Raw genomic sequence first — 17902 nt, 5'->3', positions numbered from 1 at the left:
CTTACCCTCTTGCTTGAGGGTGTCAATGATGGCCTTCTGGATAGCAGTCAGGTCGCCAGTCTTACCCATGATTGGGGTTTTGAGTAATGAAACAGGCTGGGAGTTTTTAAAAGCCTCAGGAATCTTTTGCAGGTGTTTAGAGTTAATTAGTTGATTCAGATGATTAGGTTAATAGCTCGTTTAGAGACCCTTTTCATGATATGCTAATTTTTTGAGATAGGAATTTTGGGTTTTCATGACCTGTATGCCAAAATCATCAGTATTAAAACAATAAAAGACCTGAAATATTTCAGTTGGTGTGCAATGAATCTAAAATATATGAAAGTTTAATTTTTATCATTACATTATGGAAAATAATGAACTTTATCACAATATGCTAATTTTTTGAGAAGGACCTGTACGCTGGCTAATACACATATCTAATGCGATTTCTTTACTTAAATGCGATTTTATTTACAACATGGTATAATAAATTTGTGGGGTATTTAGAGCTGAGACTTCACAGACACATTCTGGGGACACCTGAGACTTATATTACATCTTGTAAAAAGGAGCATAATAGGTCCCCTTTAAAAGAGTGTTGTGTTTTAAAACTTACTTTTTTGCATGTTAATTACAATTAAATGAAGAAGTTTGAAAAATCAGTGTGCTTATTTAAAGTATGACAAAAGATAATTAAAACGTTTAATTTGACATTATAACGAAATGCACTTTTTAAGAGTGTGTAAAGAAACGGTATGAAAATACCCTTAAGTGGCCTTTTTTTGCTTTAATATCACACTATATTCTCTGTAATTTTTATTTAAAAATATATATTTATTTTTTATTTGAAGTACTTCAAGTGCTTATTGAAACAATTAAGCACACTTCTTTTTCACATAGGAGCCCATAAAACATGGAGAAACAGTCATTTTTTTGTTCTTTAGACTTCTAGCTATAGGTTGCCTCACTATTTCCACTAAAACATTTAATATATCAACTATTACTTCCTTCTCCATCGCAACAGTAATTTAGTTGTCAACAACAGGTGCCATTTGCTTCAAATTCAGCCTGGGCAAATGATGATGGTTGCACAGCGTCACAATTTGAGGCTATTTCTGTGTTCAGGGAGTGCCTGTGATCTCACCAGTGGCTTTTCTCTGTACCTTACTCTGATGTCTCTAAGGTTTCACACACATTAGGCACAACCCTTATTTTGATGTGCGTTTTACCTTTTCACCATAGCAACTTAAATCTGCAGTAACCCTGGAAAATCCCTAATTATGCCCACTAACTAATGCAGAGGGTGAGGTCGATGTGGTGTTTTTGCCATATATCAAATTCCAAATAAGTATTTGCAATTCCATGGAATATTGAAGAATTTTGTTGAATACCATATTTGCACATTGACAGGCATTTTGAAATTCAGATTTTGCGAGGTATAAAGTTGTTTTTTTTATAGTGATTATCTGACCTGAAAGCAAAATGCTTACAGAGACATTTTACCCCCCCAAAATTTAATTCTGTCACATTCTTCAAAATATCTTCTTTTATGTTCCACAGATGAAAATAATTAATACAGGTTTGGAGCAACTTTATACTGGGTAAATTGATGACAGAACATTTTTTGCGGTACTGTCCCTTTTAGATTCATCCATTTACATGTATGAAAATTTAAAGGTAAACATTAAAGAGAAAAAAAAGAGAAACTTTAAATAAATGTGCTTATCTGAAACAAATTTTGTGGCTTCCCTCGCACAGCCTCATTGGCAGTATCATGTCCTCTCTAGAATGAGCTTTGAATCATTTTAAACGTTTCGAGATTTCTTTGCACTTTTTTACAGTCCAACAGCTCATTATGCAAGACCCCCGTAACAGAAGGTCCTGTTCATTTTCTAAGCTTGAACTCTCAAATGACCTTGTAAAAGCCGTGTCTCGAATGACGTGGACTTAAAGCAGCTCTCTGAAACAGGCAAGTGAAGCCAAAGAAAGAAATGGCCTCTTGGTTCACAGAGCATTTTTTCTCCTGCTTAACTATTGCTGGCCGCCTTCACACTTGGCTTTTGATTTGTATGGTGGTCCGAAACAAAGAATTAATGGGTAACAATAGGTTAAAAGCTTACAATAAGGATATGTCATCCACCAACATTCACTGAATGTGTGATAGTGAGTTCTTTTTAAAATCACTAATACATTTTCAATTCAAGGATTTATGAGATTGAATGCACAACAGATACAGACTCATTTGAAAAAAAAAAAAGCCATTCTTTCATTTATTTGCCACATCGTCACTTATTTGACTTTAAAATGGGTCCAAATTTCCCTGTGCCATCTTGAAGCATTAACTTCAGCAACGCTGATCATATAGATTTTCATGGGTGTTCTCAAGGTTCAAGAGCAGTCGAGGTCAATCCTGTGGAACAATAGATCCAAAGCAGCTGAGAGTTTTTATATCGTGGAGTTAGACAAACTGTGTGCACTGTTTGGATAGGAGAGTGACCATTTTTATTGGAAGTCAGTCAAACATGGATAAAACTCCTGAAGTTTATTTCAATGCATTAATTTTTTTCCAGATTCATTAAGCTAAAAAAAATTGCATTAAGAGTTTTCTGGATTAAGTACTAAATAAATGCTTTAAATCTTCTGACATCATGCACATGATTATTGAATGGATTGTCTGTACTGCTGAAAATTTTTTTTTTAATAGTCTCTTTAGGTGTTGAACGTAATCCTCATTATACATTAGACCTGAAATGTGAAGCTGTTAGTTTCATAGCCATATACTCATTTTATTGCAGCTATGCAGTGTGCGTGTGCGTGTGCGTGCGTGTGTGTGTGTGTGTGCGTGTGCGTGTGTGTGTGTACGCACGCGCGCGCGCGTGTGTGTGTGTGTGTGTGCGCGGGCGAGATTGTGTGCATCATGAAGTAAGAATAATATTTATTAGTAGTTCATATGACCACATGGAAAACCATTTGCTCCCTTGCAGCCAATATCTTCAGCTGTAAAAATGTTGCTTTTTTCGTCAGTGGAAATATACTTTGTTTTCACTAATGACACCAGATTCCCATCATTTCCAAAATTATTCAGGCTGAAATAATCACTTTTGAAAATGTTTTAGAATATTTTTTATTTTAAAACATATTATTTATATATCTATCTATCTATCTATCTATATATATATATATATATATATAGATAGATAGATAGATAGATAGATAGATAGATAGATAGATAGATAGACAGACAGACAGACAGACAAACATATAGATAGATATATACGAAGTATATTTAAATTATAATATAAATAATATAATTTCATTGTAAGGCTGGAAGATCATGCTGCTATTTTGAACTAATAATTGGAACAAAAGAAAATTGAAGGATGATGTTCATAATTCAGTTATTTATAATTCAGACACCAATAAAGTTGTTGTTTTTCTTTAAAACCTCTTATTCTTTAAAAGTAAAAGTCATTCTTAGAACTGAAGGAAAACATAGGATAACCTGAAAGTTTAGATAAGGAAAGTTACTGTCACTTTAGCTTTCAGCTTTATCAGTGGTAGAAGGAAATATTCTCAAAACCTTGAAAGCATGCGGGCCAAGTTATTTATAGACCATTTGGGTGTTTGCAAACAGCGATGACATGTTTTGTGGGCGGAGCCTACCTGGTTTAATTGCTTGCAAGCAGGCAGAAACATCTGTTTAGCTTTAAGGGCGTTGTAGGAAACCCAGAAGCGAAGACCAGGAGACTTGGTTGTGCATTCAGCAGGATTCTTTACTTGGAACGTGCGGTTTGGTCACTGCAGTCATCAAGTCAAATTTAGGCAGTGATACATTGTTGTTTATATACATTTTAGGGGGCAGTACTTAAAAATGGAGACAAAGCAACTGGGTAACGACCTTAAACAAAGCATGCAAATGAACTATACAGTTATAGCAACCCACCCCAGACTCTAAAGTATCACCAGTCCTAATCCAATCAGCAAAACTATTCAAAGAATGGGACAGGGGCTCCAAGAGCCATTAAAGACTAAAGTAATCTCAGTAATCTGGCTCATTTGACTTGCAATAAAGAGAACAGGAACGGGCAGAAACCTCTTGCTAAAATCTTTGCTTAACAGAATCATTCATCTGATGTCATCATCTACCTTAATGCTAAATACAATGTACTTCACCTTATTTTTTCATGTGATGTTATATCAGGACACAGGGTAAGCAGATCGTAAACAGATTCTTAAATTTTTAATCCCACAATGTCTTTTTTTTTGCATTCCGAGTCTGACATCTAAAGGCACAACAAGACATTTGTTCTCTTATTCCGTCAATCTCGTCCAATTTTCTGCACTGACAACTGTGACGTCTGCTCCCATGTGGTCTATTACGATACAGACAGTAGAATGGAACTACATACTGTATAATGTAGCTGTAACAAATCAGGTAGGCACTGGCTTTCTTATATAGTTTCAGCTTTCTCCTAGATCAACAGTTACCTTTCCTTCTTATAACACGAGCAAAGCAGTGGAATACAAACACCAAAACCAACTGTTAGGAAACCAAAAGACCATAAACCTGAAGGCAAATGGGTGGCGATCACGAGGGGAAAAAGCACATTAACATATTTTCCTAAATGCATGTTTATGCAATAGTTAGATTATACATCTGGATACTTTAATATCTCTATTAAGTTCACCACGATACTTTTCAGTTTATAAGCTGTCAGATGAGACCAACCATGAGATAGTTACATGGGTGAATGTGATTTCACCAACTACAATATGTTCCTGGATCAACATCTTTGTTGATCCTGGGACAACATTCCAGTCAACCAATCAGATTTGAGGGACGAGTTTACAGTTTATGTCAAGTTTAAGCTTACAGCACAACCAGGTAATTCTACATCAGTGTTATTCACATCATATTTCCCTCTGATTTTATGGATAAGTTATGAGTGGTGTTAGGTTTAGAGATAGGGATAGGGTTAGGACAAATATTTTAGACAGGAATGTTGCTCCAGGATCAACAAAATATGTTGATCCAGGAGCATGTCTGGTGAAATCACAGTGACCTACATGTTAGAACACACAAGTAGTGGAAAGCACGTGTGTCCCCCGCAAGTGAATGCCTCACCAAACAAAACCATCCTGTGTCTGGATTATCCCAACAGTCCTCAATCTGCATACTGAGAGAGGCATTAGCATACTGTAATGATGAGGGGCATTGTTCCACGTTTAATTCGCATGCATTTAAAGGGACTACTGAAAGGGTTGCACAAATATTCGCTCAGGCCTACAAAGGTGTGCATTTATTTGTTTGTTTTAATTTGTAAAAACTATATTTTATTTATAACATAAATAATATTTAAATTATGATATGTATTATATTGTTTAAGTATTATTTTTTATTTGAAAGTATGATTTAATTTAACCTTGGCTCAAGAAGGTAATGCTTTTGACTTTTTAATACTGTAATTTTAATGCCAAGTTAGTGGTTGCTGCGACTAATGTTATAATTCTGGGAGGGGGGGTTCATTAGTTGAAAATCATTGAGTTGGAAATAGCTGACCACCACTGGTTTTAATTGACAGGGGATGTGCAGGGCTGACAAAGAGAAATAGTCCCATTTAAGGTGACTGCTTATGAATGCAGATATTTTATGGTTTTCACACTTCTAGGTTTCACCTGTAAAAGCGTCCATCCATTCTGATGCTCTATCTATCAGTCTATCGGTCTATCAGTCTATCGGTCTATCAGTCTATCAGATGGTTGAGCTCTGGCACACAATTGTAGAGGATTATCAGGCCTGAGGTATGAGTTTTCAGTCGTCTCAGCAGAATTCCAGTGTCACTGAATACTATGGGATTGTCCATGATGCTTCATCCGGTCTTTGGTAAAGTGATTACCTATAGTGTAACATGCATGACTAAATGACTTTTCAGCACAGTTTGAGACTTTTCGTTAACATATTCATGATCCATACACACTTCCCCATACCCAATAGTGTGAGGAGATACCTTTAAACATTTCATGTAATTTCTGTATTTATTTGTGCACAGTCGATGGATGTATACATAGTATACAATGAATTTCAAGAAAAAAACATGAGTGCCTTTTTGCTGTATTAACAAATGATGAAAAAAGAAAAAAATGAAGCACCTTTTAAATGAACGAGATGCTCTCAGCAACAACATCTGGTTTACAGGGATTGTTTGCACAAATTACAAAACATCTTCATAAGTCCAGCAGAGAATACATCTAATTAATTTACAATAAAACACTTGATTTTCCATCCAGGAGATATGGGGACTTTACTAAAATCATAGTGGCCATAGCAGCTGCATGTGTAGTATGAATACTAGCAAAATAAGACTTCTATTTTTGTTTAATATTCCCCCACCATACTGTGGAGATTTATTTAAAATGTTATTGTATAAGAGGTTCAGCCATTTGGCATCACATTTTAAAAAGGCAATGGCAATGGATTAGAAGGTATCCCACTTTACCTGTATCCACCCCCAGTCAAAACTGAAAACTGGATTTACCGGTAGTTAGATTTAAAAAAAAAAAAAAGATTTTTAGATTTAGGGCATCCATTGTACAATATGTGCATCAGTGTCTTTTAGCAGAGTTCAGTTTTACAAAACCCAAATACTTTCTTATGGTATACTGACAGTATAGCTGAACTGATGAAGTTTATTTCCATAAAAGTATATAAACTGATTTATTTATAGTATGTTAAATGTTTCATCCCTTTGTGTACAGTACCATTATATTAAACTTTAACATTATTTATTTTATTAATGTAAATATGTTTTCAGAATCTGTCCTCTTCAGCCCAAAATGACAGGGTGAGATATTGATTATGTTTAATAAACCCAAACTAAAAGCCTACTTTTGGCACCATTGTTTTGTCTTCTCTATACTTATATGTAACCCTAAAGTCTGCTTGTTGGACCTTCAATGATTAGGAACACTTTAATCTACTGACTAGCTCATCTTAATATACGAATACAAATTATCAATAGTGCATGGACCAAGATGCCCTATTTTTGCATACAATATGCTTCACATTTAGATCAAATTATTCACATGTATATAAAATCTGAATACAAACTCAAACACTTTTGCCACAAATCTGATATCTTCACTTTATCTACAAACCAAATGCAGACGAGATGCTGTAAAAGTCTGTTTTCGTGATAGTGTTAATGCCATAACAACATTTTACAATTTAACGTTATCTGTTTTATTTGGTTGCTTTAAAACACCCTGTCCTTTTCGAGGTAGGTGATATCTAACTATACCTTAAAATGTAACATGGTAAAATTCCTCATCGTCTCCGTCTTTATTTCATGACGATGTTCTCATTACAAAAAGTGAGGCACCACACAACGAACAAGTATAAAGATCACTGCTTTTCACGTTTTAGCTCCATGAAATAGGTCCCAGAACACACATAATGGGTCTCTAGCAGGGCCGAACGGTGCAAAAGTCCAGTTCCTGTGGCTTTCTTTTGCTTGAGCAATGGTCTCTAGGTAAAAGCAGCCCAGTCATAGAGATGCATCGCAGTGGGCGTCTCTTATAGCCTTTCCCGCAGGTTTTAGAGCATGAGGACCATTCGCCGATGCTCCAAGTTGGGCAAGGGTCACCACACACCCTCATAGTACTGGGCCTTTGGGTGCCGTCACAGTGTGTGGCTGTTTCCCCATCCGAGTCCAAACACTGTATCAATCTACTTTGGACCCCATTCCCACAGGTAACTGAGCACTTATTCCAATCCGCCGTTACCCACTTATAAGACGGCGTCTGATAGGCCGGCTTCTCCAGTTCCACTTTATTGTTGTCTTCCAGCACGCTGTTATGCGTAGGGTTCCTCTCCTCCTTCTTTAAGATCTTGCCTTGTTTATTTCCCACAGTCAGGTAGTAGGAGTAGCGCACGCGAGGCGGTGTCATTTTACCCACCGACAACAGTTCCACGGTGAGAGACTCTTTGAGAGCTCTAGTGATCTGCAGCGTCTCCACCGATGTGCCGGTTCCACTGTAGCGCAGCAAACTGCCCTTTACGATAATGTCTTTTTCTACCGCTGAAACCACAAAGTTTCCATTCAGGAGGTATTTACCTTGGACATTCTTTACTGCTAAATAGTTGTCATCGTTAATCAAACCGCGGTAACCGCGCTGCCTTACGTCCACGTTTGCAGCTCCCACCGGTAGAGTCACCACAAAGTTATATCCATTCCTGTAAAAGCAGATCACAAGATTGGACAATATTCAGAATGAAAGATGTGGCTTTTTTTTTTTGATGCATGAATTTGAATTTTTTACACAGCTCAGGAATTTAAATTGGAAGTTGTACTGGGATATGATGTTGAAGTGGAATTTGAAGTTGAAGAAGTTCCACGAGACTTTAACATTTATATGATTAAATTATAAAATGAAAATATTACAATGAAATAAATAATAATATTAAAGATGCATATAAATAAAATTAAAACCATATACTCACTCAAAGATAAAGCACTTACATGGGTTTTGTGAACATTCCAGAGACTTTCTTGCAGTTTTGGTTGTCACCACCACACACACCACACTTGTCAAACTTCATGTTGGAGCTCAGTTTGCCATCACAGCCAGCCTTGATGCACTTTCCTTGAACACAGATCGCTGAGGTATCAGGGGAACAAGTGGTTCCATCCACCACCTGTCACACAGATAACATTCACCATCACTACACCATCGGCCTCTTTTTAAGTATGTTAACTTAAGGGTGTTGAGTTATACAAGAGTAGTTCCCAGTAAAACCTATGACCTTGGTGTTGTTAGTGGCATGTTCTGCCAAATGTGCAACAGAGCAACTTCTAGCACTCCTTGTCCATGTTTCATCAAGTCAAACTCTTTTTTTTTTTTGTAATTGTACAAAATCAATATTTTCATCCTCCACTGGTTGTTTTACAATATTTAAATAGAAAAAGAAATAAAAATGAGAATGAAATATTCATTATATGGCAAAGCTGAATTTTCAGATGATGCTCCAGAAATCATTCCAATATGCTGATTTGCTGCTCAAGAATCCTTTCTTAAACTTTTCAATGACCTAAAGATGTAGAAAGAAAGATTTAAGTAAGAATGCACTAGAAATGTAAAAGTAAAAGTATTATATAATAAGAAACTTATAAGTAAATACATATAAGTAAAAGCATGAAATATACAGAAGTCAGTAATAATAAATAAGCACAAGGGTGCAGTGTGTGTGGTATGTTGACCAAGTAGAGCAAAATATTATGATGATAATATGATTTTTTTTTTTCAATTTACTATATGCGAGAAACAGGATTTTGGTCCAATGGGACGTCATGTGGGCTCAGAAATAGAAACCAAGCAACTAACAGTCTGTAGCATCACTCGTCGCTTTGTTGTGTTGCAGTTGGTTAGGACATGGTTGTAGTTGTGTAACTATTGTAAGCTGAGACACTAGCTGTATAGGTTGCTGATACTGTGGCTGATTCTCTCTTCCCATCTACAGCATGAGTGATTGTGACAAGCAGCCCTGCACTGTGTCACTCCACACAGCCATATCTTAGAGATAAGCTCCCACCATTACTTTTTAAAAGTAGCTTGTTCACTTTGAAAAGTTGATGTTATTCATTCCATGAGATAAAAACTCCTCCTGCATATAAACCACTAATGTCAAACAACTTTGAAATATTTAAGCGGGTATATCAATTTATTTACCTTCTGCGCGAGGACATAGAAGTATCCGGTGCCATTGGCTCGGCAGATGAGCTTGCATCTGTCCTTAACAGAGACTCCAGAGTATTTGGGGACCCAGACCACAGACGGACTCAGTCTGTTAGTGTTCAGACTGAAGCCATTAAACGTCTCACACTGCTCCTCACGAAAGCTCTTTCCTGTCCCAAATAATCATCGTCAGATACGGATATTGACACGGATATCGAGGCTGAAAGATTTCGTTTACCTGAATCTTTGCAAGGCTCTACGTTGCAGGAGCGATACTTCACTCTCAGTCCTTGGCAGTACTTGCCCCCGTTTTCAGGGACGGGGTTGTTACAGTCCCTTTTGGCGAGCTGCACCCCTCCCCCACACATACGGGAACACGGACCATACAGACCCCATCGACCCCAACGGCCATCTACCTGCGGAAAGAGTCCACACGACTCAGAAATGATTACATACCTGGTGCAAAGACTGGCGAACATCCTCAACAAATATTAAGCTAGCCTAGACTAACATCAAATTGTCAGCAGAATTATCATGAACATTGTACAACACATAAAAAAGACTTCTTTTTTTTTTTTTACTTGTTTTTCACTTAAATAATTATCTAAAAATTCCTAAAACAAGTTACATTTATTTGAGAATCAACACTGGATAATATCGTATCTTGTAGACTTGTTTTCAAATATTATATCTTGAATAAAAGTGTTTTTGTTATTGTGCATATAGGCAGATTTTTTCATTTGTTTTTAACTAATAATTTATGAAAAACAAGTATTAATGCCTTACATAGTTTTTGGTAAGTTTTACTTCTTATATTTTTAGTATTTTTTTACTGGAAAATTGGACTACAATACAGTGTTCATCAATTATAATTTAATAATAATAATAATAATAATAATAATTTATTGTATACACTGTGTGTACACTATTCTGTGTATATACACTGTTCAGTAAGTCAGTAAGACTTTTTTCTGAAAGAAACAAAAACCTTTATTCAGCAAGGACACGTTAAAGTTATTAAAAGTGACAGTAAAGACAATTTTTTTTTTTTTTTTTTTTGACAGTAAAGACATTATATATAAAAACATATTAAACAGCAGAAGAGTTTTGAACATTGATAATAATAAGAAATGGTTGTACTATAAATCCGCTTATAGAATGATTTCTGAAGGATCATGTGACCCTGAAGACAGGAGTAATGATGCTGAAAATTTAGCTTTGTCATCACAGAAATAAATTACCTTTTAAAATATATTACGATAGGAAACAGTTGTTTTAAATTGTAATAATATTTCACAATATTGCTGTTTTTGATCAAATCAAATGCAGTTGTGGGGAGCATGATAGTATTTTAATATCCAGGGGTGACTGACAAATCAAGAGCATTTGTCTGCAGTCGGATATATCACTCACCTTGTCTTTGGTAGTATTTTGCTTATCAGTACAAATCCCCCGGTAGCACAGCTTGTTGCTTCCACAGGTAGTCCCGTCAGCCCAGGGAAAGTGGCGAGTCTGGCACACCAGCTGTCCTTTAGCTTTCCCAGTGCACCACAGTTTGGAGCAGGCCTGCATATACGGACAAGGCTTAGATCCTGAGCCGAAGGCCAGCTCGCACTGACGGCTGAGCGAGTAGCTGACACCTGGAGGGTCCTCTGGAAGAGCCAGGAGCTTTTGGGGCTGATCCAGCAGACAGTCACCTATAGAGAGCAAAGAGTACATTTATGCTGAGCATACTGTTCGATGTGGCTGAGATATACATGTCAGTGTAGTCAGCAAACTCACCATGGCCAGCATCCAGGAAGTCTGTGATGATGGCAGCACTGCAGACAGACCATGGCATGTTGTGGTCAATCTGGATCAGTGTGGGAGACATCATATGGTTGTCCTTCAACTTTCCAAATGCGTCCTCACAAGCCTTCACATTGTCGTGTGGCATACTGAAGACATGGCCTGGATAAGAGCAAGAGAAATAGTCAAGCCAGGTCAGTTTTTAATTTTGATAAAGGAACTGTAGATAAATATTTATATATTTTTAGTTTGTCTATTGACAAAAATATTCTTTACATTCAGTCAACATTTCATCATGTCACATTAATTAATTAATTTTTATTCAACAAAAATAACATTTTATTTCATTTCTGTCCGTCAATCAGTCATCCATCCATCCATCCATCCATCTCTTTTTTTCGAAGGACATACTGGGATTTTTAATGACCACAGAGAGTCAGGACCTCGGTTTAACGTCTCATCCGAAGGATGGATGGATGGATGGATGGATGGATGGATCTATCTATCTATCTATCTATCTATCTATCTATCTATCTATCTATCTATCTATCTATCTATCTATCTATCTATCTATCCATCTATCCATCTATCCATCTATCCATCTATCTATCTATCTATCTACAATGTAAAGGTGTACAATGACTAACACATTCAAATATGTTCAAAGAGTTTAAAAGGTCTGTACACACACTATAAGGATGGTACTCATGGACCAGCCACATTGAATGTGGTTCTTTCAGCATCTGCCAATGTTTTCTCATCTGTCTTTTATTAAGCCTTTGTTTGCCCAGGAATCAAGAGATGTGAAAAACTCTTGAATGCTGTTGTCATTGTTCTACTAAATTAGTAATAGAGTATGACAGTATGATTTTTTTTCTTGAAACAGCTGGCACAATATTCAAGTTTAAAGATCAAGGAATCAGAGATAGAATTTCACGAGTGAGAAGCCTCGTCAAAATCCCATCACCCTAAAGGATTCGACATAATTGCACCACAGACAGTCTCAGGGTGGGCACTGACCTTCAGTTCACCTTCTTTTTCTTGCACACAAACGTCTGACTTTGAAGCCAAACATAGATCTCACCTAGTTCATGTGCGGTGGTAAAAGCAGAGGGGAGACCATCATCTTCAATAACTGAGCAGCTCCTCTTGGGATCACACATGGTTCCTACATCAGCCATTCCCAGAGTGTCACACGTAGTGGCCCCACAAAGGTCCTGTGAAATCAGTCATTGTATTGTGACATAACAAGCACCAAGTGTTTCAGGAGCAGTATGAGGATGACAGCTAGGTAGAAACATCTACACCATATAAATCACTCAAAGTCATTTAAATCTTCCTCATTGCTTAGGTCTGATCCAAAGCCTATGTGTGTGAACCGTCTAATTCCAGTAAGTCAAATCAGAATACATGCTTATTGGTTATTGACATAATGAGAAGCACAGGACCAGCAAGGGTGGTCAAGAATGCCTGTAAACAGCTGTAGTTTAGGACAGATGGAACCATGTGAGAACATCATAATGCAGCCACCTGGAGTCTTCAGGGATACCATTTGGGAACATTGAACATTGAAAAAAATGGTTCAACTTTCTCATGCTGTCAAACATGAGGAGCGGTGCAGTTTGAAGGAAGATAATATTATAATATAGTATTATTAGTTCAGCTTTCAGTTGTGGAGCTGTGAATGCTTTTTTTATTCTTAAAAATAATAGCATTTTTACTTAATATTTAGCAGAAACGAAGTTTGTATTGCTTTATTTACAAGTAAAGGTATGGAGTTAATCTTGCTGAAATAACAGGTGCAGCACAGGTATCTTGGCACAGGCAGCAGAGACAGCTGACATAGATCAATCCTCTGCTTGAGTCAGTATTATATTTAGTCTTTTTGCAACTCCTGACTTGTGCTTTCAGCTTTCTGATGATGTAATGCTGCTTTTAAGTTTGTATTGGAATCAAGTGGTAGAAAATTACATTTTCTTTTAGGAGCACTCCCTAGCTTTGACATGTTTCCAGAAATGTTTTACTATTTTCTATCCAGATGGCATGTCATGTTCGTTTAGAAAGGGATTCTACTGTGGCAAAACCACTGAAGGATGTAATGCGTAACAAACTCAGCCATACCAGGTGACTATAAGGAACAAATTAGGAAAAGAAGATACGGGTCAGTGACTAATCAGGATATCAGAGGTGATGAAAAGGAGAAATCTTGCTTAAAGCATGTGTGCTTAGTAGAAATGTAATCTTTGTGTTCATGGTTGGTGGTTTGACACATTTTTGAAAAATCATTTATAATTTTTTCTGCATATATTTTGAGTTGGCAACTAAAAAAAATTAATACAATACTTTCCTGGTATTTATGGTATATATATATATATATATTAACCAAAAAACAACAACAAAACATGTTCATCATAGAAGGGATGTATTGAAGTCATTTGGTATGAATTACAGTTTTTTGGGGTATTTTAATTGACTTAATATAGCATTGACCCGTATGTATTTCTTACCTGCTTTGTAAACAAAATAGCCGTGTCCCAATACTCTGGGTGTTTGTCGTTGTTCTTATTCAGCTTCTTCTGCCAGGTGCAGAAATTGCGCAGGGTTAGTGCCGCGTTACCGGATACTTTGGGTCCTTTTTCTGCCTCATTAATCACCATAAGCTTTACAACCACTATACTGATGGCGTTCAAGATACTGTGGTGTTTGTACAGCTTTGCAGTGACAGACATGAGAGTCAAAATGTAATGCTTCAGGTCGTCACCGTGGAATTTTGCCATAGACTCATCAGCAACAACCAGGACCTCTACGTATCTCGGTATAGAGGCGAATCTTTTCGATCTGCTCAAAGTTTCTGTGAAGTTCCTCGTATGTCCCTTCACGTACTTGTACTTTTCTAAGGACTCCACAGCGCCCAGGTTTAAGCCAGATGTAACTCCGCACCGAGATGTTGAGTTCCGAGCGTGAAGATGTCTTCTCCTGCGGATGATGTGCGTTTTCTCAACATCATCCGAGATCAGTCCTGGTCCTGTTTTGGTCGACCTTCGCTCTATTAGGTACTCCATCCCGTTATAAGAAAACGCACCTCGGACACCTTCACAGAGACTGACAGCTGCGTATGAACTCCTGTCTGCATTAATATCACCGGAGTAAAAGCATCTTCTAAGAGCAGGTCCTAAAAAAGCACTTGAGGATGAGGTGTCATATTGAAATGTGCCGTCAGGAGCCAGAAAACTTGAGTCAGGCAGAAGATTGAGATACAATTCCTGATTAAAAGCTTTTATTCTGTAAACAACAAGTTCTCTGTTCAGTTTGTCAGGACTTGGGGAATTTTCACGGTCAAGTCGAACAGGTTCACAAAAATCAGTTTCCATACAGAGGTATATTTTCGTTAAAAAAAGCAAGTGATAAAACAAAACAACGGGGAAAAGCGACATCGTTGTTGTTGGTGATTTATATATCCCTCAAAGTGTAAATCACACCGTAATGCTCTCGATCATGGTTCTGTACATCCGTCATAAGAATTAAGCATTGCCACAATCGCCATCCATCGCCATGGTGTTTCTCTCTGTGAAACCGGCTCTCTCTTTTTTATTCTTTTGCGTCATATGTAAACATTGCAGACTGTAATATAAGTTTTTGGGAGGTTCAGACGAGAGCTCATGGTTCATGTTGAACACCGCAGATACCTCTGGCTCTCTAAATATGAGCATCAAGCCAGGCGCGCTTCAGAGGTTACCTCCCACTCTATAGAAATGCCTGTCATTTCATTTGTAGAGGTGTGAAAATAGGCTACTTGGCAAATGACTTTGAGGGAACTGTGTAAACGGTCTTATTTTTTTTTATCAATTATTTTTAAGTAGGCCTACTCCTAATTTTTAACTTTTTATTTAAAAAATACTAAAATTGAATGAAGTTAATAAAATAAATGCAATGCAATGAAATGCATGTTTTAATCATTTCAAATATTTGATAGGCTATTATTAATGAGAGGAGGTTTAATGAAAAGATTTAAACACATAATCCTAATCATTTTTATTATTTTAGGCTACTTTATGAATTATTGGCAGCCATGAGCGTTTACTACTTAATGAAGCCAATGAACAAAGATTCGCACAAGACTTCAATGGAACCGAATCCCTGATAAAACTGAACTAAGGGTAAACACTAAGGTTTAGAAAAAAAGTGTCTGTTTAATATCCGTTTAATGTGAACAGCCTACGTGTATTCAAGTGTTTTTTAAGAGTACTATTTTGGAAAGAAGTATTTTTATGGTGCATTTACAACTGCCTATTATGTACGTAACAAGAAAGCTTCATTCACGAATATCATATTCACGAACAACATATTAATCATGAAGTTGATAAAGTTGTTAGCCTAGGCTACTATTGACATTTGACACTAAGAATTAACACAAATGAAAACCATTAACAATTTTATTCATACACAATATTGTTACAATACAACTCTAAACAAATGCAAGGATAATAATTACCCATGTAGGGCCTATTCATGGCATTATAACTAGTATGGCATTCAAACATATGTGCAGTGTTAACACCAATTCAGTCTTTCCTCCTTTTAGCCATCATGGATTCCCTGAAGTGGTGCTACCTTTCTATCATTCACATCCATCCAAAATGTGCACATTTTTATATTTGTAATTTGTTATATTTCAGGCTCTGCAAGTTTGTGTACTGCTGCTGGATGCTGTAGCAAAGTCCTTCAAATTTCCACCATCAACACCTCCTCTCATCATCTGAACTCCCAACCCGTTCACACTAAATGCTCTATAGCACGCATTGTGTTTATCTTGCAATGTAAACGCCAAAATGAGTTTTTACGCGCATATGACACGCATGGGTAGGTTTAGTAGTGGTAGGGTACGTGCATACGCAGGGGTAGGATTAGTCGTGTGGGGTGCGTGTGTATTACACGCAATAAAAGGCGTATCAAATGCACGCAAAAACTGCGTAGGGCCTATCATATGCACGTAAAAACTCATTTTCGCGTATAAATTACACGATAATACACAATGCGTGCTATAGAGACGCATTTAGACAGGGCTTTAAAAGCTCTGTGGAAGCAGCACAAACAGTAGATGACTGACATCATGACACCTACTGTGAACTCTTGCATGAACTGCCAAATGAACCACATGTAGAACATTGCAGCTTCTTTGCCCTTGCCCATAGTGGAACCAGTCACATTTGATATGGACTAGCCTAGTCTAGTTATTGGAAAAACTCCATTGGTTTGCTGATTTTAGCATGTAAATCAGAACCTTTTCTGGCGTTTGTGACCCTCAGTGCTGACCTAAATGACAGATTTTGTATAATTTTGCTTTAGGCTTATAGAGAATTGAGTTCTCTTTATGTTATAACAATTTTTTTTATTCGATTGGTATGCATAAAAACTGGTTGTGAATCATACATAGTTAACATGAAAAATACTCGTAAAAAGGTTGTTTACTGTAACCTTGGTGGAGTTCAGTGACAATAAATGCAGTTGGAATGCAAATGTTTTATTGCAACCTAAGACAATAGAGTTAATGGAACAAAATTGTTTGCAAAAAATAATCTTAACAGTTGCAAAAGAGGAACAGTTGAGGGAGTACAATGATACAGATTATCTTTAAAAGATTTAAATAGGCCTACATTTTTACGTAATATCTACATGTATTTGCGCTACTAATAGTTCAAATAGCCTATCGTGAATGTAGTCTTTAAACTTATTTCTACCTCATTTAAATCATCGTCGCCCTCTGGTGTCTGAGTCACAGAATATCTCAACTGTTTCAGACTAGTACGAATCAAAACGAAACATGAATAAAGCGAATGTGTGCGTCTGTGCACATCCATTTACAACGTCTTACTGCCACCTTGTGGGGACTGAACATTATGTCCCCATTCTACATAGGCTACATTGAGTCAGCCACACTGACGAACATTTCTAAAATAGTGATGTAGCTGATGCTTTTAAACAATCTGAATACAACCTACCACATTGTATAGCCCCTCTTGAGCAGATTTCCAGATTGCACAAAACAGCACAATGGTGATCATTTATCAATCAGCACTTGTGGAGTAATTAAGCATTGTCTTTTTTTCTTTTCTTTTTTTTACATAAATCTGCTGTATGCCTATATTATTTATCACTTTATCAAGCATTAAAATGTCGCAAATATTAAATAGGCCTATTTGACATTTTACTGGAACATATTAGGCCCTACTAGCACATGAAAACTGGAAATACACTAATATTAACTACTCAGTTTACAAACTGTTGCTATTTAGGAAGGGGCGTGCTTCTCAGTTTTCATTGGGCAAACCCGATCCAGAGGTTTTTCGTGAGGACACAGTGGGAGGAGAGACTGCAGCAGCGCTGGATATCAAAAATAAAC

At 36.9% G+C, this 17902-nt stretch overlaps 1 protein-coding gene across 2 annotated transcripts; it reads right to left on the bottom strand.

Annotated features, from left to right (window-relative positions):
• Positions 1-5991: 5991 nt before the first annotated feature.
• Positions 5992-15210, bottom strand: adamts15b (ADAM metallopeptidase with thrombospondin type 1 motif, 15b). 2 transcript variants are annotated; one of them, XM_077208795.1, is made up of 8 exons: positions 14010-15210; positions 12587-12719; positions 11497-11664; positions 11128-11411; positions 9953-10130; positions 9709-9884; positions 8502-8677; positions 5992-8215 (listed from the first exon to the last, which is right to left on the bottom strand). In XM_077208795.1, exons 1-8 carry the CDS (start codon positions 14934-14936, stop codon positions 7444-7446), a joined length of 2814 nt encoding a protein of 937 aa, XP_077064910.1. In that variant the 5' UTR covers positions 14937-15210; the 3' UTR covers positions 5992-7443. The 2 variants fall into 2 exon arrangements, with proteins under 2 accessions (XP_077064910.1, XP_077064909.1); XM_077208794.1 differs by having other exon boundaries at positions 9953-10151; positions 14010-15086.
• Positions 15211-17902: the final 2692 nt, after the last annotated feature.

This window comes from Siphateles boraxobius, unplaced genomic scaffold (assembly GCF_051911475.1).
Source record: "Siphateles boraxobius isolate OS27281-9 unplaced genomic scaffold, OSU_SipBor_1 6, whole genome shotgun sequence".
NCBI lineage: Eukaryota > Metazoa > Chordata > Actinopteri > Cypriniformes > Leuciscidae > Siphateles > Siphateles boraxobius.
The sequence above is the reverse complement of the archived record's forward strand: the minus strand, read 5'-3'. Positions and strand labels throughout refer to the sequence as shown.